We start from the raw sequence: 24634 nt of genomic DNA, 5'->3' as shown, positions 1-24634 counted from the left end.
CCCTTGATAACCATCCTTTTCTTCATATGTCTAGGGACAACATTCAGGATGAGTTGTTCCATCACCTTTCCAGGGATGGAGGTGAGGCTGACCAGCCTGTAGTTTCCTGGGTTGTCCTTGCCTTTTTTAAAGACTGGAGTAACATTGGCCTTTCTCCTGTCCTCAGGCACCTGTCCTCCATACTTGGGGAACAATACAAAACCCAAATGGGATCCAAATGCCAATAGGTGGTGGCTCTAGTAGTGTCATTGATTTGTCATGAGATCCAGCTAAGCAGTCCTAAGACAATGGGGAAATGGCAAAGTGCCACTGGAAGTATGCACACTGTGACGCAAGGTCCATGAGCTTGGAGTGTTGGTGACATTTGCTTCATCTTGCCACCCTGAACCTGAAACACATGTATTACTACAGGAATAAACAAGAAGGTACTTGTTTAAACAAAAATACTTTTATTTCAACATTGAATTAAATATAAATGAATGCTAAAAGATCACATTTCTTATTATGAGAGGCTGATGACATAAATCCTGTCTCAGGGTGGCTTTTATTCTATATGCTTCTTGACTTACAGCTTTTATAGTTCAAAGTCTCCCGTCAGAGCTTTGATGTGGGTAAACCTACTGTGTTGTCATTCCTTGGTACTAAAAGTGAGTCACTGTGGAGGCAGGTTTGGAGGTAAATACCTATTCGTGTTCAGCAGCTGATGACTACTTGCAAATAAGCAAATGCAAACCTCGACGAAGCGGGCTTGTTTGGAATGGGATTGGTAAAAGTTGAAGTTGGGATGCTTTTGGTGGTTCTTTTCCCGGCGGGTTGGGCCAGGCCTTGAGGTTCGCGGGTGCGCCGCAGGGGGCGCTGCAGGCCGGGCCTTCCCGCGCGCCCGCGGCCCGGGCAGGGCGGAGCGAGGCGCAGGGCGGAGCGAGGCGCACGGCTGCGGCCAGGCGCGGTCTCGTGGGCCGCCCGTGAGTGCGGGCTCCGCGCAGGCAGGCGTTAGTGAGGCGCACACAGCGCGCCCCGCGCCAGCTGCTGGCGTGCGGGGCGCCTCGGACACGCGCGGGTTACGCTTGTCCTTGGTGGGAGTGGCTGCGATACGTACGGGAGGTTGTTTCCTCTGTAGTGGTGAACAATTTTCTGAGTAAACCGTTGGAAAACGGTGTGTGAAGTAGGAAACCGGATGCTGTCTTGACGATTTGTCTTGACCGTTTCAGTTAAAACTGTATTAAAATTGCTAAGCAAAGGCTGTGAGCGAGTGCCTTCAAACGCCGACCCCACCAGTGCGTTTCTCAGGGCTGCAGGAGGATGCCCCTGCCCACCACCTTTCGGCTCTCTTAACTGCCAACCCACATCTTTACAGCAGGTGCTCGCACTTTTTTTCCCCCCTCTTCGCCAGAGCGCTGCTGTGTTTGCTGGCGCTGACATAAGAGGCTGTGGAGCCATGTTTAACGTGCCTTTTTAAAATGTACTGGGGTAGCGTAGGCACCTCGTAAGCAGGACGGTGGAAGGCGGGTTGGCGCGCATTTCTTGCTTCTCAAGCGCACGTTATCCACGGGGCATCAGCATTTCGGGAAAGTGTCATCGCCCCCCGTGACATACCGTGGGCAGCACTGCGCGGAGCTGAGGGTGACGCTCAGACAGCGCTGCGCTGCCCGCGCTGCCGGCCGCGGGCTCAGGCGGCCCCGGATACGGGAACCCTCCAGCAATCGCTCGCCCTGTCAGATTCGGCCGCCGGCAGTTTCAGACCTTGTTCACGCTGCTCCGGGGGAGGTGTCGCTGACCCGGGCCACGGCGCGCACCGCCCATGGTGGGGGGGTGGCCAGGCTGTCTGGCGCAGAATGGGGCTGATTCCCAGCTCCCTTCGATAGCTCAGCTGGTAGAGCGGAGGACTGTAGAGGCGCGGCCCGCGGGAATCCTTAGGTCGCTGGTTCGATTCCGGCTCGAAGGAGACGCTCGGTTTTGTGCCGCAAAACGGCCGCCGCTTATTTTTATCCCTGCGGGGCGGGGCGCGCTGCCGTTGGCGCCGCGCGGGGGCTCGCGCCGGGCGTTACGGGGCGGGGGGCAGCGGAGCGCCGGGTCCCCTCCCGCCCACCGGGAAAACTCGCTCACCCGTCATGCTTCGCCCCCGCCGCCCCTCCCTCCCCTCTCCGCCCGCGGCTGGCGCGAGGCCCCGCCCCCAACCCGGGTCGCGTGCGGCGGCGGCAGCCAATGGGGCGGCAGTCCGCCTGCGCAGATTCAAACGGTGGCTCGGGAAGGAGGCTGGGCGCGAGATTCGGCGGCACCGACTGAGCCCGCTGTGAGCGCGGCGGTGGCGGCGCAGCCCAGGCAGCGGGTCCAGCCGGCAGGCAGCGAGGGCTGGGGCGGGTCAGCTCGGCAGCCCGTGGCGACGAGTCGCAGCCAGAGCCCGTGGCGGCTCTGACAGGAGCGGGGAGGTGCAGCCGGGCGAGAAAGGGGCCGCCGCGCGCTCCGTCCTTGCGGGCAGGGGCCAGGCCGAGCCATGCCTGACGCGCCGGGGGCCGGGCCGGGCCGGGGCTGAGGACGGCCGCCGGGGTGTTGTGGAGTCTGCCAAGCTCCGCGGGGAGGTCGAGGACACCGAGGGAATCTTGTCCGCCTTAAGCCTTCCCGAGCTGCCGGTGCCGCTCTCCGCCCGCCCCGCCCGACTGTGAGAGAAGGAGCCCAGGCGGGGGCTCGGGGGGCTCCGCGCCGCGCCCCGCTGCCGTGGCGGGCCCCCCCTATGGTGCGCCCCGAGGATGGCGAAGAGACCGCGCAGGTGAGTGTGTCCTCGGGCCCGGCGCAGGGCTCTCTGCGCTTTCCGCCCCATCGCAGGCAGCTCTTGCCGCGCCGCCGCCCCGCGCCCAGGTACCTCCCCGCGCCTCGGGATCCCTGCCAGGTGCCTGCGGCCCGCCCCGCCCCGGCCCGGCCCCGCCGCCCCGCGCCCCCCCGCCACGCTCTGCTGGCACTACTCTCGGGCCTCCTTCCACCTCTGCGGGATCGGGCGCCACAGCCTGCTTCCCTCCTGCGGCCCTCTGATTCCTCTCTCGCCCGGCACCGTACAGGTATCTGCCTTTCCTCTGGCTTAAGAGCACTGCCGGCTCTCGGGTATAAATCTCGTTTCTCCCTTAGTGGCCGTGCTCACATCAGTGCTTTTGCTCAGGCCATCTTTGTTGTAGCTTACCTAGGTAACTCCTTAGCTTTGGTTTTATGAGGTCCCTGAGCCTGTCAGTAACGACTACATTGTCTCCAAAGGAGCTTTTCCTTCCTCTCCTTCTTGCTTTTCCTCTTCTGAGAAGCTTTGGCATAGCCTTGATGTAAGGTGCAGTTTATGTTCAGGCTGTGCAGTTTATGTTCAGACCTGCTGATTCTTCCAGTTTCTTGCACCTATTTTATCTGATTTGATGTATTCTTTGATTGATAATGTTGTAATCTTGCCTGAAATCTTCCCGAGAGCTAATGTTTTCCTTAAGAGCTTCAGCAGCAGCCTCATATGGTTTTGACATATCTTTTGTTTTATTTATATGAAAATGGGTGTGTCTCTGCTTAGTATTCCTAAGGTGGGTCTTGAAGAACTGTTTTATGGCTATAGTTATTCTTGTCCTAAATAGAAAATTGGTTTCTGGAAAGCGATAAAGAAGTGTAAAAGCAGGAATAGGATTGAGAAGGGAAAGGCTACTCAGTGAGTAATATTAATGTGTAAGATGCCTTTGGCATCTGGGATTTAGCGTGACTGCATACTGCTTATGGAAGGAATTGGGGGTGGTTCTGTGTTTCCTTTTGACAGGAGAAGAGTTCACAAGAATCTTCTAGTTGAAGTTTTGCCGAAAATAAAACAAGACAGCAATGCTTTGGAGTTCCTGAAGTGGCTTTGCTTGCAGAAGCTAACTGCTGGAGCTTGGCTGTCTGCGAGAATCATCTCAGAGAGAGTGTTTCTTGTTACTTCTAATCTGTATTTTGTAGTTTAAGAGACTTTGATCTCTGGTAGCGCAAATGATAGTTTCATCTTTGCAAAGCTTTAGCTCATATTGTCTGTCATGGCTGTGGAGTGCTTTGATGTCGTAATTGAAAATACAGCTGGTTGTGAATAGCAGAGGTGCATTTAGTTAGAGATCAGCCCTAGAGGAGTAATGTGTATGTGTGTGAGGGTGCTATCTCCAGAACTAAATCATGGTAGTTATGAGTTTGCATAAAGATGATTTCAAGTGGATAATCTACGTGTGGAGCACAGAGAAAGTACAATTGTTTTGCACCAAATGGAATTAAGATTAATTTTCTTAAACTGCTCTTGGGTGTTGCATTTGGAAGCTTATTTTTTTTTCTTTAATGTTTCTCAACTAAGAATTGCAAAGACAGGTAGCACAGAACACAGGAAACACTTTATTGTTCCAGATTTCTAATTTGGATTAAATTTGGTGGCCACATTCCACTTACATGCGGTATTTCAGCATAATTTCACAACTGCAAAAGAATTGTCAAATGAACTATAACACGCGTTTAAAAATATTTTGTTATTAACTGAAAGCTTAAGTTAGTAGTCCCAACCATTCATGTATATTTAATATATAAGCTACTGGTGTACTATTCTAAACAAGAATAGTTATTCATGTATAATCAAGGTTCTGTGAAGCTCATGGCAGCAGCTGGTGGCTGTGCTTGTTTAGCTGAGACACATGTGCCGCTGGAGAATCCAGGTGTGGGGTTGGTAACTGCCACTACCAGTGGGGACCCCACGTTTTCTGGTACTGGCGTTCTCATCAGTGTCGCTGCTGTACACGTGGGTCTCTTCCTCTTTTTTTTAAAATCCCCACAACTTTTCATATAACTGAAGACAGTTCTTGAACTAGTTTACTGAGCGGTGCTTGAAGAGATGATGTTGACAAAGGGCTTAACCAGAAGGCCAAATTTTCATTATAAGCGAACTGTATGGCTTGCTTGGCATGAAATAGTATTGTAATACCAAGATATGCTCCTGAAGTTTGTCGAGAACCTGTGAATGAGACAAAAAAAGGAGGTGAGAGGGGAAAGAAAACTCTTGGTTAGCTATGAGTTTAAATCCTATTTTCTTAAATCCTAAGCCTAATGCAGAACTCTTGGAACCATTGTGTTCACAGCTTGTTTTGTTGTAAGTACTGTGAAGAACTTGCTGTTGACCTCTAGACAAGCTTACAGCTTTGTATGTCATTGGCTCCACAAAGTTTTAATATGTTTGCAAGTTACTATTTCTACTGCATTATGAAGCTAAGTGGGGCAAACCCAGTTGTGGTGGAGGATGTGAAAGCAATGTTGCATACAGTGGGTCTGTAAGAGTTGGGTACGTATTATCCTGTAGTAAGGCTTTTGAGTAAGCTGTGTTCTTCTTGAATGACCATATGCTCATGTTGGCCACGGATGTTGTACTCTCTTCATGGAAAACAGCAAATATGCATAGATGGTTGAGCAGCATGTTGTGTGGGTCAATTGTGTGTTCTGGAAAATAGTTTTTCCATCTAATTGGTCCTTAAGACATAAGCACAGGTTAATTTCATTACTGGAAAGGAGTTGAAAGATGGTAGTAATTTCTGAGGCTAATCAGACTAATAAATCTAGTTTTGAACGTGAGTTTGATTTTTATATCGTGCTTTTATACCAATAATAAAATGGAGAATTAAGATGGTAATGTGAAGCTGCTTTTAATTAAAGCTGTCTGTTTGGATGAGAATCCTTTCTTTGTGCTCGCTATAACTAATGCAGAGGAACTACTCAGTTTGTTAGGCCTAGATTTGCACATGTGTTTGAATTTATACTGTCTAGCATGAGTCACTGACAGGAGTTGAAGTGATATTTCCGTGAAACCTTTCCCTGTACTGCTCGTTTGCGAGGCTTTGTTTGTCGAGGGTGTGAAGTGTGCTTTTCCCCAGCAGATGGAGCGTGATCTACATGGAGTTGCAGAGGGTATCTGGCTTCCTGCCCCTCTGACTCTTAGTTTCGAGGATCAGCATTGATACACGTCACTTCTGCTGAAATATTTCTGTCTTCAAAGATTTTATCTCATTCCTGCAACGTTGGGATAGCCCTTTTATTTAGGAGTCCACTCTTAGTCTCAAGTTGTGGCACCTTTGCTGTGTTTGTTCTTGGAGTTATGGAGATAGATCATGAATGCATTTTTGCAGGCTAGCAAACCACCATCTCTTCTAAGATCATTTGTGTAAAAAAAGATTCATAAATGTGTTACAAAAACACCATCTTAAACAAAAGCTTTGGCTTCAAGTTTAAGGCTTGAATTGGAATCTACTATCTGTCCATATCCCAGTGGACTTAGCTTTGAAAATAACAGACTGCCCAGAGGGGTTGTGGAGTCTCCTTGGAGGTCTTCAAGACCCACCTGGACATGTTCCTATGTGACTTAATCTAGGTGAATTTACTTCTGCAGGAGGATTGGACTAGACGATCTCTAAAGGTCCCTTCCAACCCCTACCATTCTATGATTCTTTGGCATAGTGAATATAGGCCACTGCTGGAGTCTTATGTTCAGGTGAATTTCGTATATCGTTTTAGAACAATGTTTACAGATTGGAAAGAGTAGTTAGGAAAAAATAAGTTATTCAGTTTTATTTTAAACGCTGTTTCTATCTTTTTCACTCTTGTTGTGCTCTGCAGTGAGGAAGATGATGACCTTCAATATATGGATCATGACTATGAAGTACCACAGCAAAAATGTTTGAAGAAGATATGTAACAGAGTGAAATGGACACGTGATGAGGTAATACTTTTTTTTTTTTTTTGCTTTAGTTTAATTTCTATGTGATATTGGTAGCACATAAATATATTCTTTAGTATTATATTGGAATAACATGTAACATTTACTGGCTGAGGTTCTGTCTTAACAGGATGAAAGACTAAAGAAGCTGGTGGAACAAAATGGTACAGACGATTGGGCATTCATTGCTAGTCATCTACAAGTGAGTTGAATCTCTTTCAATTGAGTTCACTTTTAATATTTCCTTGGTGATATGTCTGGTTTGGAAATGAGGTAAAATAGAAGTCAGAAGCACATAACACTAAAAATGTATATTAAAGGATGCTTGTAAATTGATCTTGAGATCTAACTCAGACCTTGGAGAGCCTTATCAGCTCAGAGTGGGGCTCAAGTGGTGGTCTGAAATGATGAAAAATAATTTATGCCTTTGATTCTACACTTGCTATTTGTTTTTATTCTAGAATGTATTCCTACTTGTTACTGATTTCATAATTGGTGGTACATCTACAGTTCACAGGTTGCTGCAGAAGCAGTTAGGAGAATGGGTTGCATCTGAAAGATTGAAAAAAGCAAAATCAATTTCTTATACACCTTAGGAAAAGGGATGTGGAGTGGTGGGCTTTTTTTGGTTTGTTTTTCGATGTTGGTTGGTAATGTGTTTGTGGTGGTGTGTGTATGTTTTTGGGTTGTGCTGCTTTTTTCCGCAGTAATGTCTGCTTCCTTAACCTATGTAAAGCTTTCCACCCAATGATATCTTTAGTTGCTATGAATGGAATCTTAACAGGTTTCTTAGAAGTTTCATAATGACATTTCAAATTTGTTTTTCTGTTCCAATGATCAGGTGGAATGAATAAGGGAAGTGTTGTGGAGTCTCCTTCCTTGGAGGTCTTCAAGACCCACCTGGACATGTTCCTATGCGACCTGATCTAGGTGAACCTGCTTCTGCAGGGGAGTTGGACTAGATGATCTTTAAAGGTCCCTTCCAACTCCTGCCATTCTATGATCCAAACATTAAATGACTCCTCCAGCTGTATGAGCTGCACTGGTAGAAAATACCTACAAGTAGAATCAATGATGTTTGTTTCCCTTCTGATTAAATGTTATAAAATGCCTACTATGAAAACATGACTAGAAGCTAAGGCTGAAATCACTACCTAGAAGTGTTATTGAATATTCAGATGCTAGAAATCAAAAAAATCCCTCTCTGCTGCCTTTGTGGTTCTTGTACGTGAAATACTATGGTCTGAAATTCCTGTGTTGCTTGTTAAAGATAGACTTGACCTCCAAATGCTGAACAACTGTAACTTTTCATTGTTCTCATTTGTGCAACTGTGATGCTTCTGAGTTTTTGTGGGATTTTTTTTTTTAAGTACTGGGGAACAAACTCAAAACTTCTAAACTTAAGGGGTGCATGAGCAAATCATTATTGCTCACGTGTACAGTGTCGCTTACAAAAAGCAATGAAATGAGTGAATGGCAGAGGAGAAAGATAATGTCAAAAAGGTTTTCTATTAAACTGTTTACACATACAATGTTTGGTGACAGTGACCTGTGGGTGTAGTATGGAGTTGCATTTAACAGATCTAAAGGTTTAGTTTCATAAGTGGTTCTTTGGCTGAAAACAAATACTCTGGAGACAGATAACTATTGTTCAGCAGGCCCCAAGTGAGGTGGAAAAAACGCTCCTAGCTGTCACAGTAAACGTGCATGAAGGATCAGGTTGCCCACCGCAGATTTGCTGATGTTGAAAGGAAACTCTTAAGATCATCTAGTCCAAGGCTTCTGCTCAAGCAAGGTCAGCTGGAGTAGACTGTCCAGGACAGTGTGCAGTTGGGTTTTGATCATCTCCATGGAAAGAGGCACCACAACCTCCCTTGGTGACCTATTGCAGTGTTCAAATCACAAGGAGAAATAATAGAAGCTGGCATAATTAGCACTTACTTTGCTACTGATGGTCTTCTGCTAAGATAACCAAGTATATCTTGAGTTACTGTCATGTAAAAGCACTCAAAACTGCCATGTTTTCAGAGCCCCATTTCAACTGCTGGTCTGAGTACAAGTAAATCTTTCCTCTCTTTTGCCCTAAAAAGTGAAGGTGGCTTAAAGATGACCCTCGAGAGAGAGTGCAGCTTGTACTTTCTTTCAGTTTATTGCTGCTAAGACAGACCCAAAATGATTTTATTGTTTCATCCAATCACTTGTTTTACACTTCTCCCCCAAATATGTGGTGATTTTGAAAATGTCTGGAAGATAGAGCACTAAAAGGCCACAGTTTCAGATTTTTTCTTTCTTTGAAAATGGGACTAGCTATCCTATATTGAGCCTGCCTTTTACAGCTTGTCTACTTGTGATTACATTGATCATAGTACCTTCAAGTTAATTTTAGATGTAACAGTGTTTTGGGTGTTTGTTTTCTTCTGGTCTTGCAGTTTGCTTCTTATCTTTATCTTAGCATGGTAACACCTTTACTTGGTAGACAAGTCCAGTAGAACCTTGAAATTGATACTTGCTACCCAGCAGCTTGTACTGAAGAGAGTAAGTTATCATGTCCTAGTGTTATAAAAAGGCATGCTAATATGCTGTGCTGGGGCAGGCTCCTATCTGCATACTTCTAGGGACTGGACCAACCTGAGAGTCCTAAGATTTCCTACTGACAGTTTTTAGGGGGCCAAGTGAAAGCTTATTTCTTTCATATCTGGGAACAATATTTCAAAAGATCCTTAGTGAAGCTACAGAAAAGCACCATCTGTCCTGAGTCAAAAAAGAGATGTTGTTTAATTATTTTGTGTTAGCTAGACTTGATATAAATCTGTTTTATGTAATGCACTCACAAAAGCTGTGAATCTATTCAAGACTTAGGAAAAAGTTTATTCCTTTATATGAATGAAAAGATTTCCTTTAAAAATTTCCTTCCTTATGTAGCTTATAGATAACGTCAAAAACAGATCAGTCGCGTAAAGTTCAGAGAAACTATAGAGTAATGGGGGGAAAAAAGTTAGTTAATTCTAAGTCTTTCTTCATAAAGAACACCAAAGTAATTAGAGCTTTGTGCAAGACTGTTTTTTATGGAGAAGAGTTTTTTCCAAATAGAAGAAGAAATAATAAAGGAAAATGTAACTATTATGCTTAGAACAAAGGTCTAAATAAGTCTTTTAATTTGAAATGAGTTTACAGTTTCACATATTCCAATCTTCTAAAACTATTTCAGAATCGCTCAGATTTTCAGTGCCAACATCGATGGCAGAAGGTACTAAACCCAGAATTGATTAAAGGTCCCTGGACTAAAGAAGAAGATCAGAGGGTAATAAAAACCTAATTGATATTGTACTCTTCTACTAAAATAAAACTGGCATATGACTGCTAAGAGTATGTACTTAGGTTTTATCCCCACAAAGGCAATGTCTGATGGATCTTGTGACATAGATAATTGCATTACATTATGCTGTGTGAGAAGAAAAAAAAATGCAGCTGCTCTGAAATAGATGGAATGTCTGGTCTGCTCAAGCATTTCATTTCCCTTTGCTCATTTTGCTAGCTGAACTGCTCAAGCTTACAAAGTAGAGGAGTTCTCTTTACAGCACTAAAGATCAAAGGTCTCATTTACATCTTCTATTCCTCAAACCTTTTCCTCATTCCTCAACCAGCCTTAAAAGGGTTGGGAATAAGGAAAATTATTTCATATTCTACTGTTAAAGAAACTAACAATGATGTGTTAGACTCCTCCTCCACACCTATATTAATCTATACTGCAGCGTTTTGCCTGCAAAACCTGGACTGCCCTGTAAGGAGTTGCACATACAGCTTTCATATACAATACTTCAAATTGACTAGTTATTTCCACTTTTTAAAACTCTATTAAAATATTTAAAACTAATATTTGTCAACTTATGAATATACTCTTCCTAATCTATTTTTGTTACAGTTCTTGTCAGTTTAAGAATAACTTCTAGTGTTTAAAAATACATAGAAATGAGATGGAAGTTGGGACAGATTCTTTCTCATGAGTTCTTTCTCATATGTATGTTATTGAAAAAGGTCAAACCAAGCATCATCTACTTTGTTTTTAGCCTTTCCTAATATCACCCTTGTGCAATGGTGACAAAGGAAACTTCCAAATGAATGTGTTCATCGGTATATACTTATATTTTAAACACAGTAAATTTGGAGGGGTTTTTCAAGAAATTAGAACCGAAATAATTTAAAAACCCTGAATCATTATCTACCTCCTTAGGCCTATGATCTTGTCATCTTATCAAGTTGACTGTTATATTCTTATTCTAAAATATGAGTTTATTAGCATTCTCAGTCTTGGATTAGGAAAAGTAGATTTTGGAATTATAACGTGCTTTTTATCCATTTCAGGTTATTGAATTAGTTCAGAAGTATGGTCCAAAGCGCTGGTCTCTAATTGCAAAACACCTTAAAGGAAGAATAGGCAAGCAATGCAGAGAGAGATGGCATAACCATCTCAATCCTGAGGTAAAAAAGTCTTCATGGACAGAAGAAGAGGACAGAATAATCTATGAAGCTCACAAGCGTTTGGGAAACCGATGGGCTGAAATAGCAAAGCTTCTTCCTGGAAGGTGCTTTTCAACTCTGTTTGCCTTAATATTGGAATATGGAAAGTGGTCATCGCACTACTCTTTCCAATGCAGTATGTTAGTTCGAGAGCATCTGTCAAAACTTACATCACCTCTGTCTTGATAAATTCTGAAATTTTTAAAGATCTCTTTTGGTTACATTTCTTAAAAAAGCCATAGAGCCAATAAAAATACCTCCAACGCTCTGCAGGTTCCTTCAAAAATCTTCGTCACTTTAGAAAATAAACTGTAGTAGGGCTGAAGAGAGTAACTTAAGTAATAGTGGAGGAATACCTTAACATCCTATGACTAGATATCAAAGTGCTTTCATTAATGTGTATTTGAGGGTGACTATTTTTTTTTGTTTAAGATCAAAAATTAGTTTTTTATTTATTTTTTGTGGAATACTTCGTGTTAATCAGGACACTTGAAAAAAGATCTTAGTAACCCTGAACAGTCCAGGCTTATGAGTCATGCATTGCAAAACTAGTTGGTCATCATTTGATCTCTAAGTTAAAACTTAATTGTATGCACTGTTCTTCTTATCTTTGTTTCAAGTGTGATTGCTAACGTATATGCTTGTGGAAAACAATTTCAGTATATGAAGAGTTTAACAAAATAAATGTTTTACTTCATACAATTTAATGGAAATTTAGTGTCAAAGTGTCCCTCTCTGAATTCAATCTGTGTGTTCAGGAGGTGACTGTCTAGCTGTGCCAAAGGTCTGTCAGCACTTGTTACGCTAGGCGAATATATGTTTAAAAGTTTGACATTTTGATTAAGCACACAATGCATGAGTCACAGGAATGGACTGCATCTTAGTAGAATTTCAGAGGTGGAAGGTGAGTTTGTAAGGACAGAAGCATTCCAAGCTGAGACTCTTAGCTAAAGATTGGATCCTAGACCTACAAAATTCTTAAAGGATCTAACACTAATGGGATGAAAAAGGGGAATACTTCTTGGAGTTGAGCTTAAGTGACAAAGGGGACTTAAAGCAATTTTTATTGCTTTGTACCCCTCTCTAAGGCTGGTAATAATATTGCTAATGTTTTAAACTAGTGATTTCAGCCTGCTAGTCAAACTGCAGCAGTTTCCTTTCCAAGGGAAGGGGCAGTGCGTGCTGTTCTTCTGCCATGCCTGCTTTTCCCATACAAGATCAAAGGCCCCAAGAGGTGTGTTCTTCCACAGAGCTGCACATAGAGTTGGAAATGGAGGCTTAATGGCTTTTTTTAGAAGAGATGTTTCCCAGTGGCAAACACTGGCCACATTGCCCTTATGCTATGGGACAGTGGGATTACTGCCTTGACTTCATGCTCTGCAAATTTTGTAGCAAAGGGTAAATAATGTAGTGACAGAGAACACATGGTTATTCCAATTATCGAAGAAAAAAAGTTCTTGCCTGTGATAACAGCTAAACCAAGACTTTCTTTTATACTACTTGTATTTTCCAGCAGACTTGAAGTTTAATAGAAGGAAAAGAGTAGCTTTCTAGCAATTATGCCAAAACCCCACTGATAATAGGACTTTCAATCTGAGCTGCTGGAGCTTTCTGGACTTGTGTTGGGATTAATCTGCTGTATCAACCTTGTATATTATGCTGTATATTAAACTTTGAGGTATGGAAACCAGTCACTGTTGTACACTTTCATTTTAGGACTGATAACTCGATTAAAAATCATTGGAATTCAACAATGCGAAGAAAGGTGGAACAGGAAGGATACTTACAAGATAGTGTAAAGTCTGAAACAGCTAGTTCATCCAAACTTCAGCCCCAAACTTGTCTGACCGTGGAACCCTTGCACACTCAGAATCAATTTTATGTACCCATTCAGACACATGTAAGTTCAAAATCCAGAATAATTACTATTTCCCAGTTTCAGATAACTTACAGAGCTTGGAATGAGAAACAAATCTGAAAACATGAGGATCTGTTCAGTGTTTTAGTGATTTAAAAAAAAAAATTGTTTTTGTAACAGAACTTTTAAACTGTAATAAATAATTTATGTATAATAAACTAGAGATAATTATAGAGCATCCTTTTCTTTGGAGTTTGTAAAATGATTTATGTCTTTTTAGATTCCAGTATACCAGTATGCCTCACCAGAAGGCAGCTGTCTAGAATATGCTTCACCTTCTTCCAACTTAGTTCAGGTAAATACTTAATGGGCATTGTAAAGGAAGAGAATGTACGGTGTATTATGCTGTAAAATGAAGAGTTTAAAAACTTGTAACTTCAAAGTGTCTTTAAGTCTTTGTCATCCACCTAAATTTATGTAAGTTCATCTGTAAGTAGGCTTTCTAGCTTAGTTGGTAGTTCTAGGTATGAAAGAAGAAGCTGTCTTTATACATCCCAGAAACATAATGGTTGTGCTTATTTCTGCAGAGTATAGCTTAAAACACAGTCCACTAGTTAAGTTAGTATTATCCAGATCTGAGAGAAAGACAAGATTTTTACTACTTTTATATTTGCGGTAAATATAACCCTATCTGCAAGAGTCAGGTCAAATAACTTACTGTGACTTACCAGTGCAGCTCATACAGCTGGAGGAGTCATTTAATGTTTGGATCATAAAATCACAGAATGGTAGGGTTGGAAGGGACCTTTAGAGATCATTTAGTCCAACCTCCGTGCAGAAGCAGGTCAACCTAGGTCACGTTGCACTTAGAACTCTTCTTTTTTGTTCTCGATAGATTTTAGTTTTTTCTGACTGATAAGCTTCTGTCAGTCAGTTGAAGATGCTCTTTTGCAGCATTTTAAGTGCTGGAGTACTGAAACCTTAAAACAAAAGATGTATTTATTTCCTTTTTCTTCTCTGGGATCTCTTAAAATATATCTGGAATTCCTCAAATGTTGCAGACTGAAGGTAGATCTTGGTTAGTAATATGACTTACTGGAATAATGTTTGTGAATTTGAAATTGGTAAAAAAAAAAGGTCTCTTCTTTTTGTTTGATGCTAGATATGTTAGAGGCCCTCTTCAGAACTCTCTAACCTCAAGCTTCCCCATGCGGGTCATCTGTTTCACATTCCAGTTTTTCCCTGATCTCAGAGTACACAAACAAAGCCTTAACACTGAATGGCTCTATACAGAAAAGTATAAGATAGTGTCTGGTCCTTGAAGTCTTCCCTAAAAAGGGACTATAACTAGTTTTGAAACTCACAGCATATATCCACATTTACCTATACTTAAAGTGATAACAAAGTTTTACGGAAGTTAAACTGACAAACCCAGTTAATTTTCTTTTCTGGTAGTAAGGGTGGAATTGCTTGTGCCAACATTCTGTTGACAAATGTTGATTTGTAACACTTTCTCACACACTTAGCGAGGATAAATAAAATTCTAGAAAGCACTTGAAAACATAATCTAGCAATGTGCCAAAATTTTTGCTTCCATTAAAGACAGAACTGAGGGACTGTTGGTTAAAAGATGCTATAGAGTATGGAGCATATACAGACCATGTTAGACAGCTGTTAAAATACCAGCTTGTATACCACTTTGACATTGGATCCATCTCCTGGTAACTGCTGCAGTTTTGCTTGTGAGTGACTACTGTCTTAGAAAATATGATACAGCTTGAACAGCTCTGTTCATACTCTGTGTGGTTTTCTACTTAAAATGTAGATGTGTTGTAATGTAGAATCTTTACTGTGACATGGGTGGAAAATAGTAATGGCTTCTTTCTTAAATTTTTCAGCAGTCATTTGTTGATGATGATCCTGAGAAAGAAAAGAAAATAAAGGAACTTGAATTGCTACTTATGTCAGTAGAGAATGAAATCAGAAGAAAACGAGTGTCTTCTGTAAGGACTATACATTTCTGTAAATATTTGATTATGCTTTATTGAGATTAATCCTCAGAAATTCAGTGATGGATGTTTGGGGGGTTTTGTGGTATTTTTTCACTTGACTTTCTAAAATGAAACCTGTGGCTATTGGGTTGCAAAGCAAAGGCTATATATTAGAATTGAGGCAAATTATTTTTAGTGCACCTCTCTCAACTGTGAATACAGTAGAAATATGACCTACAATTTGACGGATGTTCCTAAGATCCCGGAGATTAATCCTGAAGAGTTAGCACGTTTGTTGATATTGCCACCACACGGTTTTATAGGTGAACAATGTTGATCATCTGTTCAACAGAGAAAGGTGAAAAATATGTAGTTGCTCTATTTGATTTCAAAACATCTAGTAGATTATATTTTTATCAAATTTAAGTGTGAGTTCTTGCAATACTCAATACCCACATTTGGACATGGCAAACGTAATACAAATTTGCACTGTAGAAAGTTTACATGTACTTCAGTGGAACGGGGAAAACTTGCAGATGAGAGTCACTTAATTTCCTCAGGAACTATGAGCTGTGAGCAGCATCAGACATCTAACCAACCTGACCATATTGATCACTAATTTAGATTGCAGGTGAACTTCCAGTTTTATATAGTGGAACTATTCCTGGCATTCTCTTGAAACAGTGCAGCATTCTAGCGCATCTAGTGGAATCTGTTTTGCTTCTAGATTTCCACTGAAAATTCAAGTCTGTTTCTTGAGTGCTAAGCAGTGTACTAAAACAGGATAGCCATTTAGAAGTAAACTATCAATGCTGAATTTGCCCTAAAAAACCCCAATTGGATCAAACAAGTAAGTATTTCACATTCTAGAAATTATTTCTAATCTTAAACTGTACCTGTGTTCTGAAGTGAAAGTTACTTTGTCATCTACTGATGTTCAGGAACACAGCAAACATGCATCAGAGGTGATTTCCAATGCAACTCAGATCTAAGTTATAAGCATGTATAAGATATGAATGAGGGGTAAGATAAAAATATTACAGAATTTGATAATATTGTAAGCAGAAGCCTAACTGCATTAAAGCAAACGATGTTTGAAAAAGCAAAAGTTCATAGTTATATTTGGTCTTTACACATGCTAACTATTTTTTTTTTCCCTCCTCATGGTCACATAATAGAGTCTTCAACTCTGAAGCTGAATAGGATTAACATGTTCCTTCATACTTTTTAGCAAGCTGGAAACTTACCTTGTTGGTCTGGAAGTTTTGTCACGGAAGATTGTGTATCTAATACACTAAGTAGCCTTGAAGAACAAACTGAGTTCTACAGCATGGACGAGACCCATGGCACATCGGTTCAGCAGAATTCACCACCTAAGTATTTGTCCATGGAAACAAATACAGTTTTGCCATCTCTACAAACCTTTCCAGAATTTACAGAGACACTAGATTTTATTGAATCAGTAAGTCTGTATTTATTGTAAAAAAAGAAAAAGTGTATTTAGCAACCTCAGTTTACACACTATGTGTAAAATACTCCTTAAAAATTACCTTATTCAGTACTTCTCTGTAGTTTCACCCGTATAGAGTGATTTTTTTTATTGCCTGTTTTATTTTAAAAAATTGTGGTTTAAAATATTCTGGTTTAAGGATTATGTGGAAGATACACGAAGAATAATGCAGTATGTGGCTTCTGAAGGTAGAGAGCTGTTAGATTGGCTTAGATTATGTGAAGTAATCTTGGATCAGCCTGCTAGTGTTTATTTCGCATCTTGCCTCATAGGATCCTGTCGTGTGGAATGATGTCACCAGTTTTGGGCTTTCAGAGGCAGTCGGATCTCCTGTCAAGCCAGCTCCAGTAAAAGTAATGCGAGTTCAACACAATGAAGGGGCTTCTGAGTGCCAGTATAACGTCAGCATTGTGCTTGATGGCAAAAAACATGGTAGCATTACTGGCGAGGAGGAAGCAGTTTTTCCAACCACCCCAAACATAACTAAATTCAGCACTCCGCCTACTATCCTGAGAAAGAAAAAGAGATTGCGTGTGGGGCAATCACCAGTTAATGAACTGAATGATGGCTTGTGTAATGATGCCATCAATGTTGCACTAAAGCACACACCAGTGAAAACACTACCATTTTCTCCATCACAGGTGAGTTCATTTTTAAAATATGGCTAAAGGTGAAGACTGCAGTGGGTGGATTATAGGTTACATTAATTTCTTCCCTAGCTATACATTGTAGCTGAAACAAATACATTGAAAAACTACTTAAAAATCTGCATAAGGATAGATATATTAAAAAGAAATTGTTAAATAACCTATTTCCTCTGTTTTGAAGACTGAGTGTGTGTTTGTGTGACTTATCTTGGAGGTGGGGGGGGTGGGGTGGGGTGGGGGGGAGGTGTCTCACCTTCTCATGCAAATGATTGTTGATACAAACCTATTGTCTCAGGGACCTATTTAAGCAGTAAGGACTTTAAGGAGAAAAGGTTTCGGTGATAAATATTGTAAATGTCTTGAGGTATAAGTTAGGAACAGTTTATTAGGGTCTTACAGTAAATGCCCTTCAGATATGTGTATGTATATATTCTTTATTTTACTTCTCAGTAGAGTTCTAAAGTTTTTTCCATGAAAGGTTACTTATGTTTTTTTCTCTCTTGCACTTAGTTTTTCAACACTTGCTCTGGAAATGAACAGTTTAACCTTGAAAATCCTGCATTTACATCAACTCCAATCTGTGGGCAGAAAGTTCTTATTACAACTCCTCTACACAAGGAAATGACACCAAAAGATCAAAAGGAAAATGTGGGGTAGGACTGTTTCATTAAATTTCTGGTGGTGTTGCGCAAACAAACCCAAGTTTTTCTAAACACTGAGAAATCAGTCCGCCTGTACCTGTGCTGAGAATGAGTTTTAAAACCCCAAACACTTAAATACTTGCATACAAACAAACTGACTTCCTGTTTTTAACTTAACAGAAAGTGACTTGTACTCAGTTAAGGTTTTTCCTTTTTTAAAATACTGAGCAAAATCCAGTTAAAGATTAATATACCTGGGATAATTCTATGGTGATCTTAATACTTTCAGATTCATAATGATCATATCTGTTGTGTAAATTAAGGTATTTTATAATGTTTCTTAGATGCTTTGTATTTTGATAACATGAATTTAAAAAAGCATGTTTGGACACTTCTCTGTGCTTGACTAGTTTTAGAACTCCCACAATTAGAAGATCTCTTTTGGGTTCATCACCAAGAACACCAACTCCATTTAAAAATGCATTGGCTGCTCAGGAAAAAAAGTATGGTCCTCTCAAACTTACGGTATGTGATGACATTCTTTATTTTCTTTTTTGTTAAAATCTGAGTGCCCTCTTGTTCTTGAGAAGCCTCAGCATGACCATAGAAATAATTTTCCAACAATGCTGCTGTGTCAATGAAATTCCACCTTGTCCCAGAGAACAGATAGATTATGAATCAGAAATGTTTCAGATTTTGTACATTAGACTAGTGTCCTTCACTGCAGTGTGGAGATATTGTCTTTTATATGTATTCAACACATGTAATCATTTGTAATCTTAAATGCAGTGGTTCTGCATTCGCGAGTTATTTTGAATTTGTGAAGGCTTGCTAACACTGTACCTCTTGTGAGGTCTCAGTGTCATTGACTGAGATTTTAATTTTAATGCTTTAGCATTCTGTTGTTTCAAAAGAGAAATTGTGAGAGAGTGAATGGGTGTGGATAATCTAGTAAGAGCAAACCGTGCAGATGAATGTGACTGACTTTGTTATTTTAAGCAACTTTAACATTTGCCTTTAGACACTTTATTTTTGAGTCCTTTAGACACATTATTTTTGAGTCCTCTGGCTCAGTTGTTTTCAGATTTTGGTTCTTCTACGGTGCTAGGACTGAAACTAGTTGTTTACATTATTGTGCTAGTGTTCTGAGAATTTTTTTATGGTAAGATGTTTAGAAGTCTTTTGTTCTTCCTGGAGTGATGTCTACTATTTTGTTCATCCTAAAGAACAAAACCATAATGTTGCAATTCATGATTCCTCTGATTCTTCTGGCTTTTTCATTGACTATGGATAATGTTACTTTTTTTGTTTGTTCCAAATGAATTCAATTTTTGCTCTCTTCCTCGCCTAGTTGAAGTATGTTAATGCAAAATAACTTTTGGAATTCAGTGGACATATGCTTTTCAAGTTCTGAAAAAAAATTCCAACCAATATATATTGACTACTTTTCTGCAAACACAGAAGGTAGCTCAGACTTTGCCACAGGGCTTGGCACCATCTGTGTTACCCTATAGATTCACAGTTTCTCACTATGCAAATGGAGTGGTTTGGCATTCCTGTTTCTGTCCACTATTAACCTCCTGTTCAAAATCAAATTTTGAGGGCTTAAGGGAATTCTTCTCCTGTTGGTACACAAAGAAGCCATCTGTATGGCTTCTGTGAAATTCTGTACTGTGCTCAGGACCATCAATGTCTTATTCAAAGATTTGTGTTAAGATTGATATAAATTCCTTTCACAACAACAATCATACTTTTATAGTACATTTTTTTAGTATGTTTGTATGCATGTATAGATACATAAATGTATTCAGTATATATGAAGTATTTTTACGCCTTTGTCGGGATAACCATTGCTAAGAAATGCAAACAAGTAGTTTGCATGTCTTCTTCAAAGCTAACTTGCATTTTGTATATGTTTTATCTGACTAGACATAACGGTGAGTAAAATGAATTAAAAATTCTGTATAGCCTTGAAATGTTGATTTGTACGTGATAACTACAATAGCTTAAATCTTGGTATCAGTTGCTATATTTTGCAAGATCTCTTTTAGCCTGCATTAGCTGAAAGTAGAATATGATGAAAACTAGCAGCTAATAGACTTCCTATATTTTCTCCTCCAATTTTAATTAACTTAGTCACAACCACTTGCCTTCTTGGAGGAAGACATTAGGGAAGTTTTGAAAGAGGAAACTGGAACATATATATTTCTCAAGGAGGAAGATGACACAGTGTATAAAAGCTGCAAGCAGGAGGTAACATTACAATAATAACTTCAAATGGGAAATAACCAATTCTAAATAATATTTTACAATTTTTGTCTGAATAATGTTTATTACAGCACAACTCTTCTAAAAAAGTCAGAAAATCACTGGTCCTGGATCCATGGGAAAAAGAAGATATTGGTGCCCAGCTATTCACTGAAGATAATACTTTAGATGTTCAGGTAAGAATTAAAGTACCAAAGAGCATCACTGGCCGCAATATTAATATAGAACTGAGTATCTTTCATTCTATCAATAAAATGTTTGGATTGAGGCTAGATTCATAACTCTAGAAAGCTGAAATCACCCTCAGTTTGAAATGCTACTTTAAGTACTTGAATGTTGGGCTTGAGTTCATGCACAGGTTCTTCATTTGAAGCCTTCAGAGCAGGACTAGTAATGTGGGTGCTTTGCAGATCTGTCATTATAGCAAAGCTGCTTCTGTGCTGGTTACCTATAAACTTTAGCATATATGGCATGCCAAAGCTCTCTAATACAGCAGGAAGATGACATTTGTCCCTGTGTTTTGTGTGCTTGACTGTCTGCCAGATGTGTTCTGAAGAAGCCTAATTATGTATTAGGCAACATGTTTTTCCTTTTCCTGATTCATATAGTAGGGGAATACTTTTAAGAAATATCAAGCACATGAAAGATGAGGTTTGTGGACTTCCTCTGCCTGATGGAATTTGAATACTTCTGCTTCAGCAGCCAAGACATTGAGAGTGAGGACTCTCTTGGAAAGTAGTCCAATACTTTTCCAGTTGTGATTGAATAGATTAAACTTTAGTCTTGTGTTTTGTAGGAAAACTTTATTCTAAATTATTATATCTGCTGAATAAGTAAATAACTGTGACTCTTGGTCAAGTATAAAGCTGTATTTGAGAGGTGGGAGACAGAGTCCTTAGAAAGAACAGGTGCTGAAGTCACACACCTTTCTGATTATAGAATCATTTTTGTAGCTGATTTTCTAAATTTCCTTCTCAAATGCCTGGTAGGCTTACTGCCAAGGCTTGCTGTTTTGCTGCTGGGTGCTTGGGGCTCTATCACCAGTGGGATTCCCCCACTTCACCCAGAGCATCTCTGTTTTTTGAGGAGCGGCATAGCTGCAGCCATTCCAAACAGAAACAAAATGCCCACTGTTCTCTGGGTAGTGTCTTGTTTTGACGTGGTGTATTGTGCATCACTGATGTTCAGGTTATTTATGTAAAACCAAGATACATTTTTATTTTGAGGCATATTAAAAGCAGTGGAATGGTAAAAAATACTTTTCCTCCATTTTAATGAGGTGCAACAGGAACATCTGCCTTTAGCAAGAGAGAGAGTATCTGATTTAAAAAATGAAAAATGTACCAATCCTTAAGTAGAAGTTGTGTGCCCATGTGATGATAAGTTAGAAATAAGGTCTGAGATAAAATACCTTTACATGTCGATTCTAACACAGCTTAATGAGGTGTTCTTATAAACGAACAAGTACCTGGGCCACCATTACTCCCTTCCAATTTAGCTCTCTAAAATTGCCATATACCTTTCTTCTGCTTTGCTGCTTTGGATTAATTTCTTTTTGTTTCTATAAAGATTATCAGTGTATAAAGCTCTTCTGGCATGACCAATCCAGTGCTTATTTCAATTCTGTAAGCAGTTCCTCCTGTGATACTGATGCTATCTTAACTTCTTTTAATTACAGTTTGCTTGTGCTTACTTTCACAAGGGTTGTACTAGAAGTGAATTACAAGCTTTTTCCTTTAAAACTGTTCTTAACAAAATGTAATCAACTGTAGCTTTATGTGAAAGAGACACTCTCTGCTCAGTAATGCCTAAATCATGCCAGCAGCTACTTGTTCAGTATTGACTGTGAATCCCAGTATAGACTAGTTCTTCATATGCTGTTCATTACTCTGTCTTTTCAGATTCTTCCCTCAAGTCTTTCTGATAGTATTTACTTTGTTTACATTTTGGCTTCTTTGATCACAGCAGCTGAATACTTTTAAATTGAATACTAATTATTATTCCCCTTCCCTACCCTCTTTTTTTGTCAATAGTCAGAAAATGCATATACAACATCTTTATTGATGATGCCATTGTTGGAAATACATGACAACAGATGTAACCTGACACCAGAAAAACAGGATGCAAATCCAGCAAACAAAGCAAATGCAGTAATTAAGAGGAAACTGAATGCAAATTCTTCAAAAAATGTCAAAATGGAGAAAACTGTTCAGGTCTGGATGCAAAGAATTCTGTTTATTTGTTAACTTGCTAAAAAAACTATTTTTATTTCTATCTTGTACTAATGTCTAGAATTGTTCAATTCAGTGGTTTTGGACAGTGTTTCTATGATCCTTATTTCTTATAAGTTGGTTATTTGTCTGTTAAGTGTTTATTTGTAGCTAAGTTCTTAAAACACAACCCTGATGTTTTCACTCGGTGACCTCTAAGATTTAAATGTGGGGAAAAGAAATAAGAAAGAGTAGAACTACAAACTAGATTTGGGTGCCCAAGTCAAGCAGTAAGAAGCCTGACTTAGTGCAAATTAAGCCTCTACAGCACCTAAGTTGCTCATATTTGGCTGGTGCTTACTTTATAGTGAGCCCAGTGGGATTCATTAAGCATTGTTCATCCACAAGTTGTGTTTGGTAATTGTTCTTGTAACGTGCCTGTTGTTGTACATCTGTATATTTTCCATACCGTTAAAGCTGTGGAACATAGTTTGTTCTCTGTGCATGTCTTCACCTCCAGGTTTAGGGAAAAAAATTCTCTTTGACTCGACTTGATACCTGTTCTAGTTTGCCCCATAGTGAGTAAACAGCGAAAGTTTTAGTGTCCTCTCAGAATATCTACAGCTCTGTGTTAATTAAACAAAAAAAGGCTGGACATCTAGAGCTTCATCTTCCACGTCCTTCTTATTTGCTTTAACAATGTGTTTCTAAGTACAGAGACAACAGTATTACTTTCTGTTCCTTTCTTACAAGAAGAAAGAACAAACTCACTTAATTGTAATATTCCAAAAAAAAATCAACTGCTGTGAATTGCAGCAAGGGTGAATAACTGTTGTCTGTCCCAGAGCTATGCTCTTAACACTATACTCACAAATAATGTCATTGAACCATCTTTCTCTTTTTGCTTTTTCCTCTGAGAAATTCCCTCTCAGTTTAGTGGCCTCTAACCATGCGTCTCTTCCATTAATAGAAACTCACATGGCTCATTTTCTCTAGGCATCTATAATGTGGAACTGATCCTTTGGATCAGTTTCTAGCTCAATGTGAAAGGGAGTGAACCTTGCATTCTTTGTTACGCTACAATCAGCTAGTGTCAGGTCCAATTTAGAGCTGCTGCAAATCAGCTTGAGCTTCAGTAAGTCATGTAAACGTGCAGGGTTTGCTTCACGAAAGAAGCGGCACTAGTGTCCTAATTATTCTTCCATAATGGTGGAGTGGGAGCTTTGTCACAGGTTTTAGGTATCATGTTGTGGAACTGAGTCCTCAGTAAAATACGGCATTGCTAGACTTTAAGTTGTTACTCTGAAAGACTGTAAGAGAGTTGCTCAAGTGTTTTAGTTAAAAGATTCTTTTAATCTCATTTTATTTTATGCAGTCAAATTGTGAATGGGAAGCGGTTGTTTATGGAAAAACAGAAGACCAGCTTATCATGACTGAACAAGCAAGAAGATATCTGAGCACATACACGGCTACCGGCAGCACTTCAAGGGCTCTGATACTGTGATGGTCACTGCAACTGACAGCCATCTCTTTCCATTGAAACTGGCACAATGTTGAAGGCAATTCCAGCACAATACTTATGAATTAAGTCTTTACTTTGAGACAGTCTACCAAGGGCAACCTTAAAGCTAACTTAAAGCTTCTTTTGACTGACAAAGGACAGACGTGAAGCTTTCGTATTCTCTACGAAGGGATAGTACAAACAGTTCTGCAATGAATGTCTTGAATATTAAAAAAGTAGCAGCCTGAGATATGTTAAAGAATGGTAAAAGATATTGCAGTACTGACAACATACAATTTGTAGGTCTGTTTTTCATATTTATTCTTTTGACTTGCATTGCTTTTTTTCTGTTAGTACATTTTCAATATAGAGTAGGTTTATAAGTTGTTACTGGTTTCCAAAAGAGCAACATACATGACTGAATGTGCTTTTGCTTATGTAGCATTTTTCTAGTCTATAAAGAAACACAATGGAAAGGAGTATAAAGGAAGGATAGAAAGTTGCACTACTAATTTTTTTGGTATGCTGCAAAACAATGAAATTTAACTACAGTGTTAAGTATATTTATTTGCAAATGGTACTAGAAGTAGGCAGAGGGGGGTGAATTAGGTTTTAGTGTAAAGCATCAGTATTTTCTTCATAAATCTCAAAATGAGATGATTGTTGAATGTATTGTACAGTATGTAGGAACAGGGAAAAATTTGTAAATTGGAAAGGAGTCTGTTTTTATAATTTATTTTCATTTTAAAGCTTAAATGTAGATATT

At 39.8% G+C, this 24634-nt stretch overlaps 1 protein-coding gene and 1 non-coding gene across 3 annotated transcripts; both read left to right on the top strand.

Moving 5' to 3' along the window:
* The first annotated feature begins 1852 nt into the window (after window positions 1-1852).
* Window positions 1853-1942, top strand: TRNAY-GUA (transfer RNA tyrosine (anticodon GUA)). The gene is given in 2 exon segments: window positions 1853-1889; window positions 1907-1942. It is a non-coding gene; the product is annotated as a tRNA-Tyr (tRNA).
* A 432-nt stretch (window positions 1943-2374) lies between these two features.
* MYBL1 (MYB proto-oncogene like 1) lies at window positions 2375-24142 on the top strand. Of its 2 annotated transcripts, XM_061995265.1 has the most exons (16): window positions 2375-2764; window positions 6625-6727; window positions 6855-6926; window positions 9933-10025; window positions 11087-11307; window positions 12959-13142; window positions 13381-13455; window positions 14999-15103; window positions 16323-16553; window positions 16874-17242; window positions 17759-17901; window positions 18300-18414; window positions 20026-20142; window positions 20229-20333; window positions 22191-22370; window positions 23743-24142. In XM_061995265.1, the coding sequence occupies exons 1-16, from the start codon at window positions 2745-2747 to the stop codon at window positions 23869-23871; spliced, it is 2262 nt and encodes a 753-aa protein (XP_061851249.1). In that variant the 5' UTR covers window positions 2375-2744; the 3' UTR covers window positions 23872-24142. The 2 variants fall into 2 exon arrangements, with proteins under 2 accessions (XP_061851249.1, XP_061851250.1); XM_061995266.1 differs by lacking the exon at window positions 20026-20142.
* Window positions 24143-24634: the final 492 nt, after the last annotated feature.

The sequence above is a fragment of the Colius striatus genome, chromosome 4, assembly GCF_028858725.1.
Source record: "Colius striatus isolate bColStr4 chromosome 4, bColStr4.1.hap1, whole genome shotgun sequence".
Taxonomy (NCBI): Eukaryota; Metazoa; Chordata; class Aves; order Coliiformes; family Coliidae; genus Colius; species Colius striatus.
The sequence above is the reverse complement of the archived record's forward strand: the minus strand, read 5'-3'. Positions and strand labels throughout refer to the sequence as shown.